The 27,643-nt window shown below is 45.0% G+C and overlaps 1 protein-coding gene across 3 annotated transcripts in view; it reads right to left on the bottom strand.

The window, feature by feature from the left end:
- CYTH3 (cytohesin 3) overlaps positions 1–27,643 on the bottom strand; it is a 119,963-nt gene that overhangs the window by 29,139 nt on the left and 63,181 nt on the right. Inside the window, exon 1 of one of the 3 annotated variants that reach the window (XM_053894131.1) lies at positions 14,709–14,742. The exons of the other annotated variants lie outside the window; for them this stretch is intronic. Coding sequence (XP_053750106.1) covers positions 14,709–14,727 — 19 coding nt within the window. The 5' untranslated portion in view covers positions 14,728–14,742. Of the gene's footprint in view, positions 1–14,708; positions 14,743–27,643 lie in introns of those variants that run through there. 3 annotated transcript variants of the gene reach the window in all.

Genomic DNA, 27,643 nt, shown 5'->3' on the forward strand with positions numbered 1-27,643 from the left:
AGACACAGAATCCAAAACAGGCTCCAGGCTCTGAGCTGTGAGTACAGAGCCTGACGCGGGGCTCAAACCCTCAAACCCTGAGCAGAAGTCAGACGCTTAGCCACTGAGCCACCCAGGCACCCTAAGAGTAGGAAAGGATTTCTTAAACAAGACAGGGAAAAACATAAATTATGCAAACACAGATATTAATAAATTCACCATTAAAATTAAGGAGCTTTGTTCCCCCAAATTCCATACCATAAAGAGCCAGGCCACAGACTGTCAAAGAGTTGGTATCCAGAATACAGTACTTGTACAAAGAAGGGGATAAATTTTAAACCAATGCTGAGAAAATGGGCAAAAGACTTTAACAGGCACAAAACTGAAAAGGAACAGACCAATGGCTGTGTGAAAAGATGTCAACTCTTTTCTTCACTGTTGGGGAAATGCAAATTCAAATCTCAGGGTGGGACCTCTACTAACACGGTAGTAAACCTCACTGAAACTAAAGTGAGGCAATTTCTTAAAACTCAACAACCCAGGAGGACAAAGATAATGGGGAAAAGACCACGTTTTCAAAGCCAGGAGACAGACCAGACCAACAGAGACTGGCTTAACAAACGTGAGGAAGAAGAATCTTCAGCCAACAGGGAGGGAGAGCAAGGCGTCACCTGACTGACGCCAGGTCCCCAAGGGCTTGGGAACGGGCTGCAGCAAGTAAGTCTGGGGCGGGCTGAGAAGAGTGAGCTCATCAGGAACACTGGATGCGGCTGTGTGAAAGCCATGGGATCCCTTGATGTCCTCCAGCTCCACGGAGCTGTCATCTCAGACAGAGGTGGACGAGGGACCCAGGGCACCACGCACACGAGGGCACCACACCAAAGACAAGGGATGCCAGTGGCGCTGCCACCCCCTGCCCCACCAAGTCTTCTCCCCGTGGGGCTCCCGGTCTACTGGCAGCCACCCTTTACCCACCTGCACCAGCCCACACTAGAGGGAAGAGTCTTCTCTACGGCATCGACCGGCTTTAGATGGAAAGATACTGACGTCGGGGGACTCCTAGGTATGTGTCCACCCAGCAACCAGCACACCTACGGCACCCCACGGAGAGGTCAGTCAACAAGGCCTCCTGACACACTTGGGCATTTCAGTAACCTTCAGCCCTGTGCTCTCCAACTGGAGGTAACCCTCTGACACGCAAAACAGATACCAAGAAAGACAAAAAGAGCGGTTATACCTTTGCGGGGCAAGAGGTGCTGTGGGGAGGCAGGGTGATGCTCTCCTCCCCCCCGCTGCCGGCCTGCAGAACCGCGTAACTGATAAACAGAACACCCGGAAAACGTGCGTGCATGTCAGACCCACCCAACGGGGCAGCGTGGCGGAGGAGGGAAGAGGGAGAGAGGGAAAGAAAAGGAGAGAAGCCAAGAAAGCAAAAGAAGCCTGCATGGCCACTTCGGAAAACCATCTAGTGCTGTGGGTTCGTGTCAAAGATGTGCCCCAGCGATGGGCCACAACTGCACTCCTAGGTATGCGTCCTAGATAAATTCTCAGACACTGCAACTGCAGGTACGTATCGTGAGGTCAAAGAAACACACTTTGTACAAGAAAAAGAGAAGGAAAACCGGCCTAAATGCCCATCCGGGGTCGGGCTGGGTACATACACTGTGTATGCAGGTCAGAGAATCTCAACCACAGTAAAAAAAATAATAATAAATTAAAAACAGGCACAAACAGATCATCTCAGGAAAATGATATGAACATGAATGCTTTCTGCAAATTTCAAAAACAAAAACAAAAAAATTACGCCCGTGGTTTACGTGTACGAGTATATACGCAGAGAAATGATGGAGACGGAATTCAGATTCTTCTTAGGAGGAAAGACAGGGACACACGGGATACCTTGAAAGCAGGTGTCATGCTCCACAGTAATGTTCTTTTGCCAAAAGATATTCTTCTTGGTATCAAATGAAAATCTAATTTTTAAACCTTTAACGAAAACATTTTTTTAAAAGCTAGGCAGAACTCTTGGCCCTTGAGTGTCCCCACTATTTCCACAAATTAGTTACGACGACTCTGGGAATTTAGATGAAGCAGAGAAAGGCCTTTTTTATATAGGACTACACCAAGCGTACTTCAGCTCAGAAAATTCAAGGCTGCTTAATAATTAAAACAGTCAAAGGCAAAGAAGGAAAAACACTGGCCAGATCACCCAAGTAACACAAACAGATTTCTTATTTTCAGTTTTCTTCTGCTGAGTTTTCCACTGGACAGAGAGGAAAACGAGAATCTGAGGGTGTGTGGGTGGCTCAGGTGGTTGAGCGTATGACTCTCGATTTTGGCTCGGGTCATCATCCCAGGGTTGTGGGATCAAGCCCCATGTCGGGCACCACGCAGAGTGTGGAGATTCTCTCTGACTCACACTCTGTCTCTCCCCCTGACCTCCATCGTACTCTGGTGCTCTCTCCAAAAAAAAAAAAAGTAAAATGTTTTTTAAAAAAACAAGACTCTGAAAGGGTTACAGCGCTCATTTAATCATCAACAGACATTTTTTTTTTTATGTTTATTTTGAGAGAGAAAGTGAGGGAAGGAGAGGGGCAGAGGGAGAAAAAGAGAGAGAGAATCCTAAGCAGGCTCCACACTGTCAGCACTGAGCTGGATGGGGGGCTCAAACCCACAAACCGTGAGATCATGACCCGAGCTGAAATCAAGAAGTCAGGCACTTAACCGAGCTGCCCAGGCGCCCTGACAGTTTCGTTTGAGAAGAGTCCACCTCCAGCCCCTCCCTCCGACCCAGAGGACGAACAGGGCAGGCTGACAGCCGAGTGACAGCTTGGTAACAAATACAAACAGAATGACCTCACGCTGGACCCAAAGCTTCTCATCACATCTTTAACAATCCTTCCCTGGAGCCCATCTTTTCATGTCCCTTTAAGTCTTCAAGGAGTTAAATAAAGTACCGACCGCTTACTTTACCAGTAGTTCCGACCAGAATTTGCCGGTCTGAGAGAAAGAAACAATTGATAAGATGGGATAAAGTGGAGAATAATGTTCTCATTCTTTAGAGCTTCACACGGTCCCATTTAGGGGCTGTAATGCTATGATGTCTGTGCTTGCCTTTGAAATACTTCTGCCAAAAAAAAAAAAGAATTGAGCAAAATGATCACGATTGTTAAACCTATTTCATATGGGTATCCATTATCCATTTCATATTCTAAGGTATGAAATCTGTGATAATAGAGAGTAAAAAAGAAAAGTCTCCGGAATTCGACAGCCAGGACCATCTCTTATGGAAGTATCCATTGGGGTATCCGGCTGGAGTATGAACAGGAAACAAGGAGATGCTCCCCGGTGCATTAAAAAGAATCAATAAAAGGAACAGAAATAGGTGATGAAATACCCTAGACCGATCTCTGCCCAGGTTCTGTCATTCATATATCTCACTGCCCCTATTATTTCCCTCGACATCCGGAATGTACAGAGAAAACCAACATTTAGCTGTGGCGCCAGCTGTTTAGGGGAAGTTTTCTCAGCATCTCTCTGCGTCCGGAACACCTCTGCAGTCCCATAATCTGACATGCAGCTGCCCTCACACGTGCACACACCATACTAAGAATGGGAGAAGCGCATTCAGAGAAGGCAAGCCCTCTTCCCGCAGCCAACACAGCCAGGGAAGGCACTCCACAGTTTGGATCCACGGCCTGACATCACCTACACTCTGTCACGTTGACACTATCAGGTAAGATGACAGAGAAAAGTCCCGCAGTTGGTTTTTCTTTTTTTTTTTTTTTCTCTCCTAAGAAAGCTGGTACTTAATTGGAAAAGTAATACATGGTTACACACACTCCCTGCACACATAAAAGGACATATGGCAAAAATTGTTCTTTCCAGACGCAATAAAACCTGTGTTTAAAAAAAGCAAATTTAGGGGCGCCCGGGTGGCTCAGTCTGTTGAGTGTCCGACTTCGGCTCAGGTCACGATCTCATGGCTCGTGAGTTCGAGCCCTGCGTCGGGCTCTGTGCTGACAGTTCGGAGCCTGGGGCCTGCTTTGGATTCTGTGTCTCCCTTTCTCTCTGCCCCTCCCCTCCCCACACTCTGCTTCTCTCAAAAATAAACAAACATTAAAAAAAGCAAATTTGGGGGACACCAGGTGGCTCAGTAGGTTAAGCATCTGACTCTTGGTTTCGCTCCGATCATCACCTCATGGTTCGTGAGTTCAAGCCCTGCATTGGGCTCTGTGCTGACCGTGCAGAGCCCACTTGGGATTCTCTCTCCCCCCCTTTCAAAATAAACTTAAAAAAAAAAAAAAAAAGCCTTTTTTAAAAAAATACAAAAGCAAACTCACTGGAAATTACCGGTAAAAGTCAGCGAGATCACTTCGACTGAATGCTCCTATCACGAGCTTCCAAATGGAATCCCGATTTTCCGGAGACAGGCTTGAGTAAAGCCCTTCGACAGCCGGGACTCAGTTCTTCACCTGCAGAATGACGGCGGAGGCTGGAGGCACTCCTTATTTTATGATCACCTCAAGCTCCACAGGAGAATGGGTCTACGTCAGCCACAAAGCAGCAGGTGCGGTTTCAGCAGATGGAAGTGTTTTCATGAGGGAAAAGCACTGTGGAAAGAAGGCAAGGAATTCCCCGTTTCGGTGGCCAAGTGCTGCCGGTGACATTTTCCAGGGAGCACGAAGAGCAGATTCGGGGGACGCAGCCTCGGTTCGGTCCTTTCTCAGGCTCGAACCTACACGGATGGAGATCGGCAGAAGCACGGCAGCTCACGGGGGGTGAGGTCTGTGTGCTGCGGGCAGGACTCATGTATGGATCCAATTCCAGAGTGTAAGCGAGGTCTCTGCCTCCAGCCACGGTGGATAAGAGGGGCTACACTTGCCTCCTGCCCAAAATGGCTACTAAAAATGCCAGACACAACTCTATACCCTTCGTACAAAGTGTCTTTCAAAAAAGAAGGAGAGACAGACATTTCCAAACATAGAAACTTGAAAGAATTCATCACGATGCAGTCTGTGCTGTAAGAAATGTCAAAGTCCTTCAGGCAGGGGGAAAAAAACAATCCCAGATGAAAATCTGTATCTCCACAAAAGAATACAGAGTACCGTAAAACAGTGACTATGTGTGTAAACACTGTTCCCTTGAGATGGGAGTCTCTTTAAGAGATTTACTGTGACTGCTTAAAGTGAAAATAACAAAATGGGTCAGGTTAATAACATACAAAAACGTAAAACAGCACAAAGCCTGGGAGAGAAGAAATCAATGTACAGAGATTGAAGGCTCTCATCTTAGATGTAAAGGGGTTTAATATCATTTGATGGCAGAGGGATGAAGGCACAGAATATCTTAAAACCACAACTATTTAAAAACTACTGGGGGGCTCAGTGAGTTGAGCATCCAACTTTGGCTCAGGTCATGATCTTGCGGTTTGTGAGTTCAAGCCCCACATCAGGACTCTGTGCTGAGAGCACAGAGCCTGGAGCCTGCTTCAGATTCTGTCTCTCTCTCTCTCTCTCTCTCTCCCCACCTCTGCCTGTCCTCCAACTCTTTCTCTCAAAAGTAAATAAACATTTCAAAAAAAATTTTTTTTAAACTATTGGGGCACTTGGGTGGCTCAGTCGGTTAAGCATCTGATTCTTGATTCTGGCTCAGTTCACAATCTCACATTCGTGGGATCGAGCCCCAGGTCAGGCCTGGAGCTGGGTGTGAACCCTGCTGGAGATGGTTTCCCCCACTCTCCCTGCCCTACCCCCCACTCAAGTGCACCCCACACACACACTCACTCCCTCAATCAATCAATCAATACTACTAAAATAACCCACCAAAAGAGAGTATGCAGTACTGTACCAAGAACTTTAGAATCGGGGTGCCTGCGTGGCTCAGTCAGTTAAGCGTCTGACCTCAGCTCAGGTCATGATCTCACGGTTCCTGAGTTCGAGCCCCACATCAGGCTCTGTGCTAACAGCTCGGAGCCTGCACCTGCTTTGGATTCTGTGTCTCCTTCTCTCTCTGCCCCTCCCCCACTCACACTGTTTCTTTCTCTCAAAAATAAACATCCAGGGGCGCCTGGGTGGCGCAGTCGGTTAAGCGTCCGACTTCAGCCAGGTCACGATCTCGCGGTCCGTGAGTTCGAGCCCTGCGTCAGGCTCTGGGCTGATGGCTCGGAGCCTGGAGCCTGTTTCCGATTCTGTGTCTCCCTCTCTCTCTGCCCCTCCCCCGTTCATGCTCTGTCTCTCTCTGTCCCAAAAATAAATAAAAAACGTTGAAAAAAAAAATTAAAAAAAAAAATAAACATCCAAAAAAAAAGGTTAAAAAATAAAATATAAGCAAATGGTATCTCAGAATTATTTTCTAATTTTCAAATTATACTAACAATCTGGTTATCTAACAGATCCCAATCTACTTAGATGCAACTTATAAATTATGTCTAATGACTCCCTTACCAACTTTACACACACACACACACACACACACACACACATCTTCAATTAAGTTAATCAGTGGCTCTCTAACTTCTTCCAGGGGAAAATAATGTTCCCCAAATACAAATTGTGCCCAGAAACTGTCACTACATTTTAGTCACAATATGTCAAATGTGAGATAGCTAACAAATTATCCAGTGCACAAAACTGTGATAACAGGGAGGGTTCAAATAATCACATGCAGCTAACTCACAAGTGCATGTTTTTGGCTACCTAGTCCTAATCAAAAGTAATGTCACTCACCCTTAAATTTTACCTTGATTACTAATCCACACCAACATTTTTGTTAGGGTTGGGTTTCTTTGTTGTTTTTTAGCGTTTTGGTCAGCTCAGAGGTAGACCAATTCCACGGGGCACGTACAGCACGGGCAAAGCATGGGCTTGGCATCTGGTCCTGCTGATTCATTAAATGGGAAATCTGTACAGGTTGTGGTTTAGCCCACATAGACAAATACCTGCCCTGTAACACTAAAGGAACAGGTTAAATTAGCACAAGTTCCTCGCTACCACCGAGGTGAGGAGATTACACAAAGAAAAAAACGAAGGCTGTGAGCTCTTAGGTAAGCTCCAGTGTCTCATCACCACAAAGAACTGCTCTCAGCGAGCTGATACAGCAGGGTTCACATGGCTAACAGGGTGGGGCACGCGTTAGCCATGCTGGGCGCTGGTCGGGTCGGGGGCAGCGGTGGCCCTCCTGCCAGGGCCGTAGAGAACTCACCCTGTGGGAAGAAAGCGAGAAGCTCGAAGCAGCCCAAGCTTCTGCACAGGGAGTGCTCTGGGTCCACCGCTCAAACCTGTGCAGACCCTCCTGTCCCGGTCACCTCCCTTCGCCCTCCATCACGCTCACCTCCGTTTGCCCCACGACACCCATTCCCTGCCCAGCCTTCTTTGGATTTGGTGAAATACCACTTTAAGACAGACAAAAACTCAAGGAGTTTGCACCAGTGCACCATCAAGAAGGGAAGTTGTCAAAGAACGGGCCTCAATCAAAAGACCCAAGACAGGGGCGCCTGGGTGGCTCACAGTCAGTTGAGCGTCTGACTTCGGCTCAGGTCATGAACTCGCGGTTCGTGGGTTTGAGCCCCACATCAAGCTCTGCCTCTGTACTGACCGCTTGCTCAGAGCCTGGAGCCTGCTTCGGATTCTGTGTCTCCTTCTCTCTCTGCCTCTCCCCCACTCACACTCTGTCTCACTGTTTCTCAAAAATAAATAAATGTAAAAAAAAAAAAAAAAAAAAAAAAAGACTCAAGACAGGAGAAGGGCAATGCAAGAGGGAAACCTACAGAGAAAACCTGAAGAAAAATGGACTCCATAATGTCTCAGCAAATACAAGACAGAAGCAAAACACTTCACAACAATAGCACGTAAAAGGGAAAAGAATTCGCTCTAAAGTTCTCAGCATTCTAAGAATGAGGGTACACATGATCGACTTTAGATGTGGCAAGTTAAAAATGCACTTTAACATTTCTAGGCCAAGCAAGAAAGGGATCGGAATAGAGTTAATACGCCCAAATTGGGACAGGGGAAGAAAAACTCCAACAGGAGAAAAAGAGAAAAACCCAAAAAAGACCAGAGAAGCACATAAAATCCATTAGAAATACAAAACACTTGAATTACTATATTGTATATGAGAACTTAATATAACATTGTATGTTAACTATACTGGAATTAAAATAAAATAAAAAGAAAGAAATACACAACATAAAACATGGGAGTAGAAAAGAAATCCAAATAGATTCGGGATTACTGTGGTAGAATGAAGAACAAAGCAATGATACGTGGCAGTTCCTCCTGGACAAATCAGGCCTGACCGGGGGACTTCCTCTGACCAAGAGGTAACGCTGTGTAGGGCCCAGAGCCCAGGTCCCAGGAGGTCGGGTACCTCTGCTATCTTGGAACCCTGAGACCACTGTGCTGGAGAAGCCGAGGTCAGCACCCTCGAGAATGCAATCTGTGAAAAGTGGCACACGGGGAGAGTCCCAGGCATCCCAGCAGGTGTACCCAGCTCCACTGAGGCCTCAACGAGGCCCCTGCCACGGAGTGAGGCCATCTGAGAGGAGCTCAGCCCCACTGACCTGCCAGCTGAAATGCCGCCATGTGTGTGGGCCCAGACTAGAGACGTGTCGGCAAACTTACAGAATGGTGGCACAAAATAAACCATTGTCACTTAAAGATATTTACTTAGGGATATTTTGTTACATTATGCAGCAACAAATAACTGATAGGTTTACAATGAACATAAATGGAAAAAGGACCAAGTTTAAAAACCTGGACTTAAAAAAAGAAAATCCAACTAGGGGCACCTAGGTAGCTCAGTCGGTTGGGCACCCAACTCTTAATTTCAGCTCAGGTCATGATCTCACAGTCATGGGATCAAGCCCAGCATTGGGTTCTGCACTGAGCATGCAGCCTGTTTAAGACTTTCTCTCTCCCTCCCTCTGCCCTTCTCCCCTGCTCATGCTCTCAATAAAATAAAATAATCCTACTAAATGTTCTCTACAAGAGGCACCCACAAAATAGAAGAATGCCTAATGACTTAAGGTGAAAGGGGACAATGCCGTGCCAGAGAAACCAAAGGTAAGTTGCTACTACTAAAGTAACACAGGAAATCAAAGTCACTACACAATGACATATTGTTCAATTAATTACACAACTAACAAGACTGAATTTGTATGCCACTAACAACACAGGCTCAGAATATATAAAGCAAAAATTGACATATATATAAAAATGGCACTTTTCCCAAAAGTAAAAAAAGCAAAGATACAGATTCAACTAACGTAATTCACAAGCTTGCACTAATGGAAGTAATGTACTTCAACAATTTTAAGACGCACATTTTTTCCCCACATTTTAACGTCTTTGAAATTAACTGTGACATATACAGGTCACCGCCTTATCTGTGAATATGCTTATTATTGCTAGAGGCATGACTGAACTTGATGTTTCTGTCACAGACACACAATTTAAGAACCATCTGATGAAGGGTTATTGCTTGGTTATTGCTTCAAACTTTTCACTGATACCTTATGGTAGAATCACCAATGCACAGCATAAAAACTTAGCTTTTGAAAACTTCCAAAGGTGATAAAGCAGTACCCTTCGGAGAAATGCTGTGTGACCCATGCCTTTGGTGGCACAGAGGACAGGCTGTGTAGAAAAACACAAATACTCTCTCCCTAGAGTGATTCTGAAGAGTGGGACCCTGTGAAGAAGTTTTGGGAATACCCTGACCAACTTATTTTGCTCATATTTTACTTTTTACATGTATGCACAACAGAAAAAAAGTTATAAAAATCAATGTTTAAGTAAGTTCAGGAGCGCCTGGTGGCACAGTCAGTTAAGCATATGACTCTTGATTTCGGCTCAGGTCATGATCTCAAGGTTTGTGGGATCGAGCCCCAGGTCGGGCTCCGTGCTAACAGTATGGAGCCTGCTGGCGATTCTTCTCTCTCCCTCTGTCTCTGCCCCTCCCCTGCTCACTCATACTCTCTTGCTCTCAAAATAAATAAATAAATAAACAAACAAACAAACAAAATTTAAAAACTCAATCGGTATAAATGAAAAATTCTAAGTAAGAAGAAATCATGAAGTCTGGTTTAATGAGCAGCTCTTTTCTCTTTAGTGGCACACAAAATAATGCCGCATCTTACAACTGATGGAAACTGAGATTCACTTAGATCCCCACACTCGACAGCTGTATGATGCACATTCACGCTGAGTGACTGCAAACTGGTCCACTTAAAAAAAGTCAATCAATCTCAGAGGACTGGTGTGATAAACGCAACAAATTGGCTTGCTCGGCCTCTGCGGGGGCCTCGCTATGAAGCAGAGGTGAGCAAGCCCAAAATGCCATTCCCGGACCCTTACACGTGGGTTGCTAAGGATGAATTAGGCTGCACTGATCTCCCAAGAGCTCCTCCTCCCGCCTCACCCGGCTGGCCAGCAAGGACGGGAACGCGGAGGGTTCTCGCCGAGGGTTCTGGGCTCCCGCTCAGGCTCCAGCTTCCTGGGGCCGGGGGATGCTGCGGGAGCAGCGGCCTCCTGAATCAGTCCCCGGGATGTACCGGGGACCCAGAGGTTCCAGGGCTCACCAGGAAGGCGTTCCTTTGGTGACTGCATTCTAGAGCCCCAGGCCGTAGCCAGGGCCCAGGGCTATATGGCAAGTGCCCAGTTGTCTGGCTTACACACTACCACTTCATGCTCCAAATCCTCGGCATGCTTTAGGGCTTCCCGCACGGACCTCTTACCGAAAAGAAAATCGGTCCCATGAAGAGCACATTCTCTGACCACAAAATAGTTAAGTTAGAAACAAAACAAAACAAACGTGTTTGGAAACTGAGAAGCACCATTCTGAAGAGCACACTGAGGGCCGCCCGGGAGGCTCAGTCGGTTGAGCGTCCGACGTCAGCTCAGGTCATGATCTCATAGTTTGTGGGTTTGAGCCCTGCATCCGGTTCTGTGCCGACAGCTCGGAGCCTGGAGCCTGCTTCCGATTCTGTGTGTGTGTGTGTGTGTGTGTGTGTGTGTGTGTGTGTGTGTGTGTGTGTCGGCCCCTCCCCCACTTGCGCATGCTCTCTCAAAAATAAATAGATGTTAAAAAAAGAAAACAAACACACTGGTCCAAGAAGATTTAAAGTAAATGAGAAAATTCTGAGGTGAAAATAATGAAAATACCGATGCCTGTGTGCTAGTAAACAAGCAGTTGTAACTGAAAACACGTATTTCAGAAAAAAGTTAAGTTGAAAATACGCTAAGCATTCACCTTCAGAGATTAGGAAAACAACAACAGTTTAAACCCAAAGGGGAAAATAACGCAGAGAAGAAAGTCATTTAAGAAGGGCAACGAGGCCGCTTCGACAGCTCGTCCGAAGTCTGCACCCAGCCCTACGGTCCCTCCCCGGGGACTTCCCGAGAAAGCCGGGACACGGGTCCACACTGACGGAAGGCCCACACTCACAGCAGCATCGGTCACAACGGCCAAAGCCCAGGAACAACACAGGTGCCCCTCGCGAGGTGAACGGATAACCACAGGGTGGCCCATCCACACAACAGAATGTTATTCGGCCACAGCAAGTAATGCAGCGCCCGAGCAAGCTTGAGTGAAAGACGCCGGGCACAAAAGGCTGCGGAGGGTAGGACTGCACTTAGCAGGTATGGCCGGAACAGGCCAAGAACGGGCACGAGCCTGTGGGACGGAAATCAGAAGAGCGGTTCATCTGGGAAGCAGGGGAGGGAGCCGAAGGAGAAGGGTGCCTCGTGCGGATTTTGATCGGGGTGGTAGTTACACAAGTGTGTGCACGCACAGATACGCGCAACAGCTTGACTTCTATGCACACCTAACATGTGAGCGCTGTATTTACCTGCCCTGAAAGTCTACTTACGGATAAGTGATCTCCTGTCATCCTCAATAAAGAGAAGGAAGAATGTCCTGCAAAAGGCACTAAAATGGCCTTCTAAGAACCTGCCACACCCTCACAGAGCCAATGCTGGTCCACCCAGGGCGACCTGAGGACAATCTGGCCTGAGGTACACACACTGCCCCTTCCTCCTTACGTGCTGTGGCTGTTACTCTGCCCCCAAATCCCCTCCCACCTTAGGCACACACATCTTTCACCCGATGAGAAAGGGAAGAATTTTTGCAAAATACAAAGATAACAGATAAAATCAGCAACAGAGTCAGCATTAGAGCAGTCATGGGAAGTTTTTAAGCTGCTTTGTTTTTACACTCGCATGGTACTGTCCTCCTCCCCAGATCCGCCTCTGCCTTCATATATAAACCCTCTCTGATGACCAACGTGTCAACCCACGATTGTCACTGTTTGGTGACCACCAAGGAACCACGGGAGAGCTTCTGCAGCAGCATGCAGCTTACAGACAGTGGTAAAGGACTATTCCCTGACTCCATCCAGCAAAACTACACAGAAGAGCCACTCGGCCAGCTCTCTGGAATCCTTATCTGAGGGGTTGTGGTTGAGTCATGGACTCCAGCTCATTTCCTAGAGCAATGTCTTACACACGTGGTCTGCCACCCTCTCCATCAACATCACTTGGAGGTACTTGTCTCAAACAGGGTTCCTATCACATGCCTATCAAATCAGAACCTCTGGGTATGAAGCCTAGGGCTCTGAATTTTTTTTCATGTTTATTTTTGAGAGAGAGTGTGTGTGTGCACACACGTGCACACAAGTTGGGGAGGGGCAAGGTGGAGGGGAGGAGAGGATCTGAAGCAGGCCCTGTGCTGTCAGCACAGAGTCCGATGAGGTGCTCAAACTCCCGAACTACGAAATCATGACCTGAGCCAAAGACACTTAACCGACTGAGCCACCCAGGCACCCCTAGGGCTTTGAATTTTAACAAGCATCCCAAATGATTCTGTTTAACACTGGAATTTGAGAACCACTGCTAAAAGGTGGCTACAGACATGTTAAGTCCTCAACTCGGATCCCGAATGCAATACATTAAGTACAGAGGCAACGTGATTGAGAAATTAGGAGCCTGAATTTGCAGCCAGACAACCTGTGTCTCAAAGCTTGTCTCTGCCTCTTACTAGCTGTGTCACCATCGGCAACTTACCTAACCTCTCTGTGCCTCAGTTTCCTTGCCTATGAATAGGGTAATATATATTACTATGTCAAAAAGCTAATCAAAATTCAATTCTCTTCCTGAATATTACTTGACATTTCTAAATAAATATTGAACTTTAAATCAAACCACCAAGCATTTAAAGATCTTAAAAGATACACCTTTTTTACGGATAGAAGATCATACCTTGAGATCATAAAAGCCATATATGGAAGACCCAACACTAATATCATCCTCAATGGGGGAATACTGAGAGCTTTCACCCTAAGGTCAGGAACAAGACAGGGAAGTCCACTCTCACCACCGCCATCCAACATTAGTACTTAGCCTCAGCAATCAGACAACACAAAGAAATAAAAGGCATCCAAATCAGCCAGAAGGAGGTCAAACTTTCACTCTTCGCAGATGACATGATACTCTATATGGAAAACCCAAAAGATTCCACCAAAAAACTGCTAGAACTGATCCATGAATTCAGCAAAGTTGCAGGATATAAAATCAATGCACAGAAATCAGTTGTATCCCTGCTCATCAACAATGAAGCAACAGAAAGAGAAATCAAGGAATCGATCCCATTTATTGCACCCAAAGCCGTAAAATATCTAGGAATAAATCTAACCAAAGAGGTGAAAAATCTATATGCTGAAAATTATAGAAAGCTCATGAAAGAAACTGAAGACAAAAAAAAAAAAAAAGAAAAAAGGAAAAATATTCCATGCTCCTGGACAGGAAGAACAAATATTGTTAAAATGTCAATACTGCCCAAAGCAATCTATATTTCAATGCAATCCCTATCAAAGTAACACCAGCATTCCTCACAGAGCTAGAACAAACAATCCCAAAATTTGTATGGAACCAGAAAAGACCCCGAACAGCCAAAGGAATCTTGAAAAAGAAAACCAAAGCAGGAGGCATCACAATCCCAGACTTCAAGCTATTCTACAAAGCTGTAATCATCAAGACAGTATGGTACTGGCACAAGAACAGACACTCAGATCAATGGAATTGATCTCTCAGAATAGAGAACCCAGAAATGGACCCACAAATGTATGGCCAACTAATGTTTGACAAAGCAGGAAAGAATATCCAATGGAATAAAGACAGTCTCTTCAGCAAGTGGTGCTGGGAAAACTGGACAGCGACATGCAGAAGAATGAGCCTGGACCACTTTCTTACACCAGACACAAAAACAAACTCAACATGGATGAAAGACCTAAATGTAAGACAGGGAGCCATCAGAATCCTCAAGGAGAAAGCAGGCAAAAACCTCTTTGATCTTGCCTGCAGCAATTTCTCACTCAACACGCGTCCAGAGGCAAGGGAAACAAAAGTAAAAATGAACTATTGGGACCTCATCAAGATAAAAAGCTTCTGCACAGCAAAGGAAACAATCAGCAAAACTAAAAGGCAACTGATGGAATGAGAGAAGATAGTTGCAAACGACATATCAGATAAAGGGTTAGTATCCAAAATCTATAAAGAACTTATCAAACTCAACACCCAAAAAACAAATAACCCAGTGAAGAAATGGGCAAAAGACATGAATAGACACTTCTCCAGAGAAGACATCCAGATGGCCAACCGACACGTGAAAAAATGCTCCACATCACTCATCATCAGGGAAATACAAATCAAGACCACAATGAGATACCACCTCACCTGTCAGAATGGCTAACATGAACAACTCAGGCAACAACAGACGTTGGCAAGGATGCGGAGAAAGAGGGTCTTTTTTGCATTGTTGGTGGGAATGCACGCTGGTGCAGCCACTCGGGAGAACAGTATGGAGGTTCCTCAAAAAATTAAAAATAGAACTACCTTACTATGCAGCAACTGCACTACTAGATATGTATCCAAGGACACGGGTGTGCTGTTTCAAAAGGGCACATACACCCCAATGGTTATAGCAGCACTATCGACAATAGCCAAAGTCTGCAAAGAGCCCAAATGTCCCCAATAGAGTATTATTCAGCAATCAAAAAGAATGAAAATCTTGCCATCTGCAGCTACGTGGATGGAACCAGAGGGTATTATGCTACGTGAAATTAGTCAGAGAAAGACAAAAATCATATGACTTCACTCATACGAGGACTTTAAGAGACAAAACAGAAGAACATAAGGGAAGGGAAACAAAAAAAATATAAAAACAGGGACGGGGACAAAACAGAAGAGACTCATAAATATGGAGGACAAACTGAGGGTTACTGGAGGGGTTGTGGGAGGAGGGATGGGCTAAATGGGTAAGGGTCACTTAGGAATCTACTCTTGAAATCATTGTTGCACTATATGCTAACTAACTTGGATAGAAATTAAAAAAATAAAATAAAAAATTTAAAGAAACACACATTTTTACCTCAATCATGAAAAAATAATGACCAATGAGATTTTCTATCCTGGATAATTAAATGATAGAGCAAAATAAACATTCTGGCATCACATCCCTGTATAATCAATGTTTTTTAACAGCCAAAAGTTGCAGTGAAGGGGGAAGAAGCTTCCCAAATACACATAAATAAAAATCGTGCAGACATTTGGCAGTTCTGCACAGAGCTAATAATCATATGCTTACAATACAATCCAACAATCATACTCCCAGGTACTGACCCAAATGGGTTGAAAACCTACGCCCACATGAAAACCTGCACACGAATGGTTGCAGCAGCTTTATTCATAATTGCCAAAACCCGGAAGCAAACAAGATGTCCTTCAGCAGGTGAAGAGATCGATTGTGGTAAATAAAACAGACAACAGAATATTATTCAGCACTAACAGGAACCATCAAGCCATGAAAAGACATACAGGAAACTGGATGCATATTACTGAGTGAAAGAAGCCAGTCTGAAATGGCTACAGGCTGTATGATTCCAACCATACAAGGTTCTGGAAAAGGCAAAACTATGGAGGCAGTAAAAAGATCGGTGAGTGGTTGCTAGGGGTCCAGGGAGACAAGGGGAGGGCTGAATAGGTGAGCACAGGGGATTTTCAGAGCAGTGAATCTATTGTGTACGATAATGTACTGGTGGATACAGGTCACATTACGCATTTGGCAAAACCCATAGAACCATACAGCACAAAGAGCCCTATTGTAAACCATGGCCTTTAGGTAATAACAATGTATCAATATTAGTCCATCAATTGTAACAAATGTATCATACTGACCTAAGATGTTGAAGATAGGGAAACCTTATATGGAGGGGAGCTTATGGGAACTGGCAACACCTGATGTATTGTTTCCTTATTATGTAACCTCAAGAGTGCATAAGGTTGACAAAATTTCCCACAGTCGTATCAGATTACCACTTACAATAAAAACTGTAGGCTGCTGCTAACCTTTGCTCTGTGAAGCTCTGTGCTTCCTCACCATTACAGGCAAGAGCTGCCCACTCATACAATTACTATAGAGAAAACCATATTTTATCTTGATTTTTTTTTTTTTTTTTTTTTTTTTTTTAAGTAATCTCTACTCTCAACCTGGGGCTCGAACTCACAACCCTGAGATCAAGAGTTGCATGCTCTTCCGAGTTAGCCAGCCAGGTGCCCCTTCATTTTGATTAAAAAAAATTTTTTTTAACTGTTTATTCATTTATTTTTGAGAGAGAGAGAGAATGAGTAGGGGAGGGGCAGAGAGAGAGGGAGACACAGAATCCGAAGCAGGCTCCAGGCTCCGAGCTGTCAGCACAGAGCCCAACGCAGGACTCAAACTCACAAACCGTGAGATCATGACCTGAGACCTGAGCCGAACTTGGACGCTTAACCAACTGAGCCATCCGGGCGCCCCATCTCGATTTTGATCAGCTTTGGACAGAACAGTGAATTTCTTTTAGTTAAACAGAAGACAGACAAAAATTTTGTAACAAAAACCCACCCCACACAGAACTAGAGTCATTTTGCATGTGAAGAAAGTGGGATAGGACACCCTCTCTTCCTCCGAGGAGAATTACATCTGTTACTTCTCGAGATTTGAAAGAGTCATGACAGGATTTCAGAACCCCACTTCCAATATGGGGCACCTGAGTCAACAAAGAAAATCCCAGAGAGGTGTGCATGACCAGAAAGTTCTTGGCGAACTCTTACGAGCCAAGACCAGATGCTTCACACTTGAAAGGGGCTTCCGACAGTCGAGAAGAGAACAAAGTACTTCCCTGAAACAAAGGAGGACAAAGAGGCTGAAAAAGTCTTTCTCAAAATGACTGAAAACTTCCCAAATTTGCCCCCCAAGAAACACACCAAAAACAAAAAAAAGCCCCAAACCTACAAATTCAAGAAGGTGAGCAAACTCCAAATAGCATGGCCCAGAGATCTACGCCAATTCACATTACACAGATGCTTCTGAAATCGGCCGGAGACAAGGACACCTCCCCACAGGAGCAGGTGAAGGGCCGGATTGCTCATCAAAAGCCCACACGGCCGGTGGAAGTCCCACAACGGTTTTCAAGTAAAGAAAGAAAGGAACCGTCAGCTCTCGATTCCATACATGCTGAAGGCCTCCTTCGGGAACGAAGGAGAACTTAAAACGATCGAAGGTGAAGGAACACTGAGAGAATCTGTCACCAGCAGTCCTGCCCTCAAAGAATGGCTCCCGGTCCCTAGACAGAAAGGAGACGGCAGAAGAAGGCACAACTACAGAAAGAGTAAAAACGTGGGTAAGTACAATAAACTTTCCTTCTCAAATTCTCTAAAGTATGGTTGGGACAAAACTTATGGATGGAGTACGTACAAGAAACAGGTAAGAGATATAAAGAGAGGTCCAGTTTCCCTATTTCAGGGAGCCGGGGGGCACGGTCCGTTGAGCTTCTCACTTTTGGTTTCATGTCGGTTTGTAAGTTCAAGCCCCACATCGGGCTCTGGGCTGATGGTGCAGAGCCTGCTTGGGATTCCATCTCTCCTTCTCTCTGTTCCTCCCTTGCTTGTGTGCCCACTCTCTCTCGAAAATAAACTTAAAAAAAAAAGTTTCCGTTTCATTTGAACTGATGAAATGATGACCCCAGCAAACTCTAATTATATAAAGAGACTTAAATATTTACGTAAATACGTAACATATATACATGCAAACACCCTTGAGCAACCACACACACAAAGACTACACAAACAGATACACTCAAAGACAATATGCCTATGTCAAACTGGAATTCTTAAAAAAATGTTCAAGTAACTAACAGGAAGAAATTCAGAGAAATACGAAAGAGAGGACCAGGAAAAAAAAAAATGAAATGACAACTTATGTCCTGATACATTAATAATCACCTTCAATATAAAAGACCAATTAAAAGACACAGATTGGCAGCTTTTTTTTTTTTAATGACCAAACTACATGGGGGCTACGAGACATTTCAAACACGATGATAAATGTAGGTGAAAAGTCAAAGAATTGGTGGGGGGGGGGGCGCCTGGGTGGCTCAGTCGGTTTAACGTCTGAATTCAGCTCAGGTCATGATCTCACTGGGAGTGCAAATCCCAGGTCGAGCTCTGTACCGACACCTCGGAGCCTGGAGCCTGCTTCAAATTTTGTCTCCGTCTCTCTGCCCTTCCCCTGCTCATGTTCATGCACGCTCTCTCTCTCAAATATAAAGTAAAACATAAAAAAATAAATAAATAAATAAAAGAATGGAAAAAGACAAATCATGCTTATTAAGCAAAAGAAAACAGGAGTGGCTATACAGATCTCCCTTGACTTGGGATGATTTTCGGTCCCAATAAACCCATGGTAAGTTGAAAAAATCGTATGTCGAAAATACATTTAATACACCCAACCTACCACGCCTTCTGATCATCACTGAGCCCAGCCCACCTTACCTGTGCCCAGAACACTTACATCGGCCCGCAGATGGGTCAAGTCATCTAATACCAAGCCTGTTTTCTAACAAAGTGCTGAATATCTCACGTTAACATAATTGAACACTGTACCGAGAGAGGAAAACAGGATGGTTATATGGCTACAGAATGGCTGCCAGTGTTTCGGTCCTCTACCTATGGTATCGCATGGCTGCCACTGTCCAGCACCACGAAAGAACGTCATGCTATAAAGCACTAGCTTGGGAAAGATCAAAATTCAAAATTCTGAAGTATGCTTTCTCCTGAATGCATATCACTTTCACACCATGGCAAGGTAACAAACAAGCACGTCCAACCGTAGAAAGTTAGGGATTGTCTGTATCGCTCTCAGACACCGTAGACTTCACAGCGAAGAAGATCACCAGAGACAGGGACATCCTATCATGATGGAAGGGTCAATCCATCAGGACAAAGCCATCCTAAATGTGTAGGCAACAAACAGCACAGTTGCACAATGTGTGGCTCCAACAACATCAGAACTAGAGAGGGGCACCTGGGTGGCTCAGTCGGTTAAGCGACTGACGCTTGATTTCGGCTCAGATCATCATCTCAGAGTTCTTGAGTTCAAGCCCTGCATCAGGCTCTGTGCTGGCAGTGCGGAGCCTGCTTGGGATTCTCTCTCTCCCTCTACCCGTGCCCCACTCCCTCTCTCTCAAAACTAAACAACAGGAGACATAGACCAATCAACGATTTTAGTGGCAGATGTCAATCCCCTTCCCTCAACAACCAGACAGAAAATGGGCAAGGATACAGAAACATTCAACATCATCAACCAACAAGGCCTGACTCTGCACGACGCTCTACCAGGCGACAGTACAAAACTCATTCTTTCAAGAACCCACAGAACATTCTAGTTGGCTGATTAATGCCCTCCACTCCCCAAATCCAGGTCCTAATCCCTAAACCTTGTGGATATTACCTCATATGACACAAGGGACTTTGTGTATACAATTTAAGATCCTGAGGTAGAAGGCTGGCTTGGATCGGTGCAGAAGGGGCCCTCAACTGCCATCACAAGTGCTCTTCCCTAAGGCAGGCAGGGGACATTTGATGCAGGGAAGACATTGGGATCATGGAAGCAAGATTCAAGGACGTTGACTTGGAAGATAGGAAAAGAGCATGAGCCGCGTTGGGAAAAAGAAAGAAAGAAAAGAAAAGAAAACTGATTCTCCCTTAGAGCTTCCAAAGGGGGCCCAGCCCAGCTGCCGCCTTTATCTGCCCCGGTAAACTGACTGCAGACTTTTTTTTTTTTTTTTAACGTTTATTCATTTTTGAGAGAGAGAAAGAGAGACAGAGCATGAGCAGGGGAGGGGCAGAGAGAGAGGGAGACACAGAATCCGAAGCAGGCTCCAGGCTCCGAGCTGCCAGCACAGAGCCCGTTGCGGGGCTCGAACCCATGAACCGCAAGATCATGACCTGAGCCGCAGTCGGACGCTCAACCGACTGAGCCACCCAGGCGCCTCTGACTATAGACTTCTGACCTCCAGGAGTGCACCACGGCAGAGATTTGTTGTGTTCAGCCAGCAAGTCCGTTATAAGTGCAGATTCCGGTACCTGGAAGTTGGGCAGTGCTGTGACAAATACCCCAAAATGTGGAAGGGACGCTCGAGCTGAAGGACAGCAAAGGCCTGGACTGCCTTAAACAAGGGCGAGTAGAAATGTGGGTGCTGCAGACCTCGCCACTGAGGGCTCAGGAAGCGAGGAGCACAGCAGACAAGGGCTGTGTGGTCAGGGAGCACCTCAACCATCAAAGGCCACTGGTAGAGAGAGGGCGTGACCGCACCGGCAGCGAGGGCTCAGGGACAAAGCAGGCACCAAGCTGAACGACACCCTGTGAGTCGGTGGAAAGCAGAACTCGTCACAATGAACTTGGATATTTAACTGAGGTGATTTCCCAGCAAATGGCTGAAGGTGCAGCCTGGTTCTTCCTGCTGCTTGTGGAGAAACGCAAGGGGGAAGAGACACGTTGAGGACAACACTGTGAGGCAAAAAGGAACCAGGGCCTGGTGATGTGGGGAACGTGCTCTGAAGACAAAGCCAAGGGTGTGGCCAGCTAACATCTCTCAGGGGCTCTCAAAGGACGGAATACTCTACTCGTTCACACAGAAGGCTCTGTGGCGAGAGTGAGCCTGTCCCTCGTAGATCCTTTCAACTACCTCGGCAGAAGCCGGGAACACTGACGAGATGACACAGGAAAGACCCACCGAGGACCCTTGTGTCTGCTGGAGTAAAGCCGCGTGAAATACCCAGGAGACCCACAGGTCTTCGAGAAAGTTAACACCCCCAGAAAAACTGCCAGCTTGGAACGAAAAAGAGAGAGAATGAGAGAAAGTCAGATTTGCCGAGTTCTACAGACGGAAAACAAGCTGATTCAACTACTCGGTGCTCACGTGCGCTACCCTCGAGAGAAAGAACACGACACGGAGGGAAGCCGCGGGCCCACAGGTTACTTCTGGGCCTTGAGATCTAGTGAGTTTGCCGAGGTGAATCTTGAAATCGCTTGGAACCAGTGACTTTCCTTCTTCCTTTCTTCTCTCTCTTATCTCTTTCTCCTCTCCTTCTGTTCTTTGCTCCCTCTTTCTCTCATCTTTCTCCTTTTTGGAATGGGAATATCTGTACCTGCGATCCTGTGCCTGCCCACCATTGTGTTTGGGGAACAGATAATCTGGTTTTAACTTTACAGATCCACAGATGGAGAGGAATTTTGCCTCAAAATGGATCACACCCAGACTCTTACCCATGTCTGGTTGACTGATGACATTTAGGTGAGATTTTCGACTCTGACTTGATGCTGTGATGGGTGGAGACTTTGGGGCATGTCAGCGTAGGACAAATGTATTTTGCATGTGGGATAGATGCGAATCTTTGGTAGGATGTATACCATCCCCTCCTCCATCTCCAGGACCTAATCCAATATAAATTAAACACAAGGGCTAAGACAGATCATATGCTGGTGGACAAAACAAACCTCAATAAATTTAAAAGAATGGAAATCAGAGCGGGTTCTCTAATGACAATGGAATCAAATCGGAAATCAGTAACAGATAACGGGAAAGTCTCCCAATCCCAGGAAGCTAAACACACTTTTAGTTAATCCATGGAATAAATGGGAAATCCCAAGGGAAATTAAAAAATAAATACACTGAATGCGGCACCTGGGTGGCTCAGTTGGTTGAGTGTCCAACTTCGGCTCAGGTCATGATCTCCCGGTCTGTGAGTTCGAGCCCCACGTCGGGTTCACTGCTGTCAGCCTGTCAATCCAGAGCCCGCTTCGGATCCTCTGTCCCCATCTTTCTGCCCCTTCCCTGCTTGCGCTCCCCCCCAAAATAGATATTTAAAAAAAAATACACTGAACTGAGTGAAAATGAAAATACAACACATGAACATTTGTGGGGCATCAATGAAGAGTGCCGAGAGGAAAATGTATAGCACTAAAATACTGACATTAGGAAAGAGGAAAAGTACCAAATGAATAAGTTCCCATCTCAAAAACTAAAAGAGAACAAAATAAACTGAAGGCAAGCAGAAGGAAGAAGGTAATAAGGAACAGGAGTCAATGAAATTGAAATGAGAAAACAATGGAGAAATATCAAGGAAACACAAAATTGGTTCCATGAGTAAATACATAAAACTGACAACCCTAAAGAAAAGATATAAACTAACACCGTGAGGAGTGAGACAGGGCCATCACGACTGTGCCTCCAGACATCAACAGGATAAAGAAACGCTATAAACTACACAAAGATGAAATGCATCAATTTCTCAAAGACCAGAAACTATTACCACTCATCGCAAATTAAGTAGATAATTTGAAGCACCAATAACAATCAAGGAAATTCAATCTGTTAATTTAAAACAAAACAAAACAAAACAAAACAAAACAAAAAAACAGATCTCTAAGTTCACGTGGTTTCACTGGAGAGTTCTTCCAAAGGTTTAAAGAATTAACACCAATTCTATATAATCTCTTCAAAAAAAAGAGAACAGGAAGGAACACTTACTTCCCAGTTCATTTTATGAAGCTAGTATTAACCCTAATACCAAAACGAAACTAAGATAATACAAAAAAAAGTAAATTACCAGCAAACTGTTTCTCATGAATATGGTTGTAAAAATCACTATACAGAGATCTCAAGGAAGAAATAAAAGTATCCCTATTTGCAGGTTATATAATAGTCCAAGGAACCTAACAAAAAATCTTCTAAAACTTGGGGTGCTTGGGCGGCTAAGTCAGTTACACATCTGACTTAAGCTCAGATCGTGATCTCACAGATCCGTGGGTTCGAGTCCTACATCCGGCTCTGCCCTGACAGTGCTGAGGCTGCTTGGGATCCTCTCTCTCCCCCGCTCTCTCTCTGCTCCTCTTCAACTTGTGCTTTTGCTCTCTCTCTCTCTCTCTCAAAATAAATTTTAAAAAATCTTCTAAAACTTGAAAGTTCAACAGAAATGCAAGATACAAGATCAACACTGTGCTTCTCTGTACTAGCAATGAACATGTGATAAACAAAATTTTAATGTTACCCCATCACTCAAAAACCAAAGTTGGGTGTAAATCTAATAAAATGTGTACAGGACTCGTATGCTGAAAGCCACAAAACACTGATGAATGAAATTAAAAATCTAAGTAAATGGAGAGACATACTGTGTCCAGGTAATGGAAGATTCACCACAGTAAAGATGTCAATTTCTCCCCAATTGACACATATGTTTAGTGTAATTCCTATCACAATCCTAGCAAGATTTTTTTATTGAGATATATATATATACACACACACGTGTGTGTGTGTGTGTGTGTGTGTGTGTGTATATATATATATTAGTGAATATATATGTATATAGTGAAGGCTATTCTACAACTTATATGACAAGTCAAATCAGAATAGCTAAGAACAATTTTGGAAAAGACTAAATGGGACAAACACTCAGACCTCCAAAGAGCCTCTCACACAGCCCTCTCCTTTTTGACAAAGGTACAAGAGCAGTTCTGCAGAGGATGACAGGCTTTGCAACAAATGAGTCTCCAATAACTACATATGGATATTCATGGGCAAAATAATGAACCTTGACCTAACCTTCACACTTTATATAAAAATTAACTTAGGGGCACCTGGGTGCCTCGGTCTGTCAAGCATCTGACTTCGGCTCAGGTCATGATCTCACGGTTCATGGGTTTGAGCCTCACGTCAGGGTCTATACTGACAGTTCAGAGCCTGGAGCCTGTTTCAGATTCTGTGTCTTCTTCTCTCTCTCTGCCCCTCCCCTGCTCATGCTCTCTCTCCCTCCTTCCCTTCCTCCCTCTCTCTCTCTCTCTCATAAAAGGAATACACAATTTAAAAAAAAATTTTTTTTAATTAACATAGGGGCACCTAGGTGGCTCAACCAGTTAACTGTCTGACTCTTGATTTCAGCTCAGGTCATGATCTCACAGGTTCACGGGATCAAGCCCCGAGTCAGGCTCCACACTCACAGAGCAGAGCCTGCCTGGGATTTTCTCTCCCCCTTCTCCTGATCACATTCATTCATTCATTCATTCATTCTCTCGCTCTCAAAATAAATAAACAAAAATAAATTAACTCAAAATGGATCATAGATTTAAATGTCAAATGTAAAACTATACTACTTTTCAAAGACAAAGTAAGAGAAAACCTTTGAGGAGCTAGATCTTAGTAAAGAGTTCTTAAACATGACACCAGAAGCATTACCCATAGAAGAATGAAACTAAAAATCCTCACTGAAACTAAATCTCACTGAAACTAAAAAACCTTTGCTTTGCAGAAGACCCTGCTAAGAGAATGACAAAGCAGGCTACCAACTGGGAGAAATATTTATAAGCCACACATCTGATAAAGGGCTCACATCTAGAATGTATTAAGGACTCTGAAAATTCAACGGTAAAGAGCAAACAAGCCAATTAGAAAACAGACAGCGCCTATGAAGAAACAGCTCGTCGAAGAGGGTCTACAGATGGCAAATGAGTACAGGACAAGACGTTCCACAGCACGAGTCATTCGAAAATGCAGGTGAAGACCACAGCCAACATAAAAAAGAGCAACACAGGGGCGGATGGGTGGCTCAGTTAAGCATCCGGCTCTTGGTTTCAGCTCAGGTCATGATCTTGCGGTTCTTGAGTTCAGGCTCCCACATCGGGCTCTCATGATGTCAGCGTGGAGACTGCTTCAGATCCCTGCCCCTCTTAAATAAACAAATATTAAAAAAAAAAAAAAAAAAAAGGCAACAGAGAATCTGAGGGGAACCTGGATCTCTCAAACATTGTTAAAGGCGATGTAAAATGGTAAAGCTCTGCGGGAGACAGTTTGGTGGTTTCTTACAAAATTAAACATACACTTACTAAAGGACCCAGGAATATCACTCCTGGACATTTATCCCAGAGAAGTTTAAAAATTATGTCCATGCAAAAACCTTGCGAAAAACATTGCGAACGCAAATGTTCGCAACAGTTTTACTTCTATCCCCAAACCAGAAACAACCCAAGCATCAGACAGGTAAGTGAATCAACTGTCACACATCCAGACCTTGAAATATTACTTTGCAATAAAAATGAATGAACTACTGATACATGCAACAACTGGATGGGTCTTAAGGGCATTCTATTGAGGTGGGGGGGCGGGGGCGGGGAACTGTATGATTCCACTTACGTAAGACTCTCGAAATGACAAAATTATGGAGATGGGACACAGATTAGTCATTGCCCCGCCTTAAGGATGGTTTGGGAGCAGGGACAGCAGGTGTGACTGTAAATGGGGTGGCAGGAGACAGATGGAGATCTTTGTGGTGACAGAGTAGTTTTGTATCTTGATTGCAGTACTGGTCACGTGAATCTACAGGAGTGATAAGCTGATACACAACTATACACCCACATTGCCCCAATGTCAATGTCCTGATTTCGATACCAGATTACAGTTACATGAGACATAACCAACGAAAAGAAGTGGGTGAGAGCAAGTGAGACCTTTCTGTACTATCTTTGCAAACTTCAGTGAATCTGTAATTCAAATTTAAAGTTTTTCAAAAGCATTTATACCACCTAAGGAAAAATACTAGGTGTCCTCTCCACCTTGATGACCAGAAAGAACTGGTACACTCTGTCTCCAGTCACACAGGCCCTGTGAGCCATCCAGAGTAAAGCGACAAGCAGAGGGAGAAGAGCCGCTGGCTCAAGAACAGAGAACGTGGTCCTTTCTGCCAGGGGGCTCATCAGAGCCTCTGATGGGATCGGTCAGGGTGCTAATGAAACACCAGCCAGACTTTCGAAGACAGAAATATCAAGGTCCATCTACACTGAGTATCAGGACTTCCTCATTCTAAAAACGGAACATCAGATGGGAACAAGGCGAGAGCGCCCAACCACGGTCTCCGTGCTGCACCCGGCAAGCGCCCTGCTTTCTTCAGCTACACCCCTGTCACGATGACATCCACTGACCCAGAGGATTCACTGACCATTTCATTTCAGCCTGTCGACGAGCAGCAGCCCAGGCAAGTAGTTCTATGACGTGCTGCTGACTCTTAACCTCAACCAGTTCATCAGATATATTTTACCATGATAAAGAAAGGTTCCACATGTCCAGTAATGGTTAATTTTTTTAACCATCGGGCACAGAGCCCGATGTAGGGCTCGAACTCAAGAACCGTGAGATCACGACCTGAGCAGAAACCAAGAGTCAGACGCATAACTGACTGAGCCACCCAGGCGCCCCTCCAGTAACGGTTTTTATTTGACAACACAACGGATATGACAAAAGAACATTTTAAAAAGTAGTTCCACAGAACAGTCTGGCTGGCTTGCTCTTAGCAGTCAATGAATCAGTAAATAATAAATTTAACACAAACTAAACACCTGCTGGCAGCCTTTACTGATAGGCAAGTCATTTTCTCCTTCACTATTGGAAGTAAGCCAAAGTAAGGATATTCCACTTCCTCGCTGGTATGGAGGTTAGCTATAGACACTTAGACACAAGTTATTCTCCAAAACTGCAACAGCAGCTAATGTGTGTGATCACAGCAGTCACATCATCAAAACCTGTGAGTTTTGATGCAAATATAGTCTTTTCAGTTTCCACACACGTTTCTCACTGATTCACAACTCTACCCTGTTTATTTTTTAAAGAATTTTTCTAGGGGCGCCTGGGTGGCTCAGTCTGTTGAGCGTCCGACTTCGGCTCAGGTCATGATCTCACAGTCTATGAGTTCAAGCCCCGCATCGGGCTCTGTGCTGATGGCTCAGAGCCTGGAGCCTGCTTCCGATTCTGTGTCTCCCTCTCTCTCTGCCCCTTCCCTGCTCATGCTCTGTCTCTGTCTCAAAAATAAATTAAAAAAATAAAATAAAAAAAAAAGAATTTTTCTATCACACAAAAAGCAAAAATACATGCCCCTCCAGAAGCAGCAAAAGAAAAAGCAGCTACAACCCAGCACATGGAGATGACCACAGTTAACACTTCAGACTCATCCTTCTGCAGTCCAGACACGTGCAAACTCAGACAAGCAAAGAAGGTGAACAAAAACACTTGGTGAGTGGGATGAGCCTAGTGATAGTCTTCAATGATTGGGGGGGAGGGGGGAACCCAGGTGGTTGGGGGGAGGGGGACCCAGGTGGTTGGGGGGAGAGAGGGACCCAGGTGGTTGGGGGGAGAGGGGGACCCAGGTGGTTGGGAGGGGAGGAGGACTCAGGTGGTTGGGGGGGATCCAGGTGGTTGGGGGGAGAGGGGGACCCAGGTGGTTGGAGGGGAAGTGGGGGACCCAGGTGG

Source organism: Panthera pardus, unplaced genomic scaffold, assembly GCF_024362965.1.
Source record: "Panthera pardus isolate Hobbes unplaced genomic scaffold, ASM2436296v1 HiC_scaffold_4, whole genome shotgun sequence".
NCBI classification, from domain to species: Eukaryota; Metazoa; Chordata; class Mammalia; order Carnivora; family Felidae; genus Panthera; species Panthera pardus.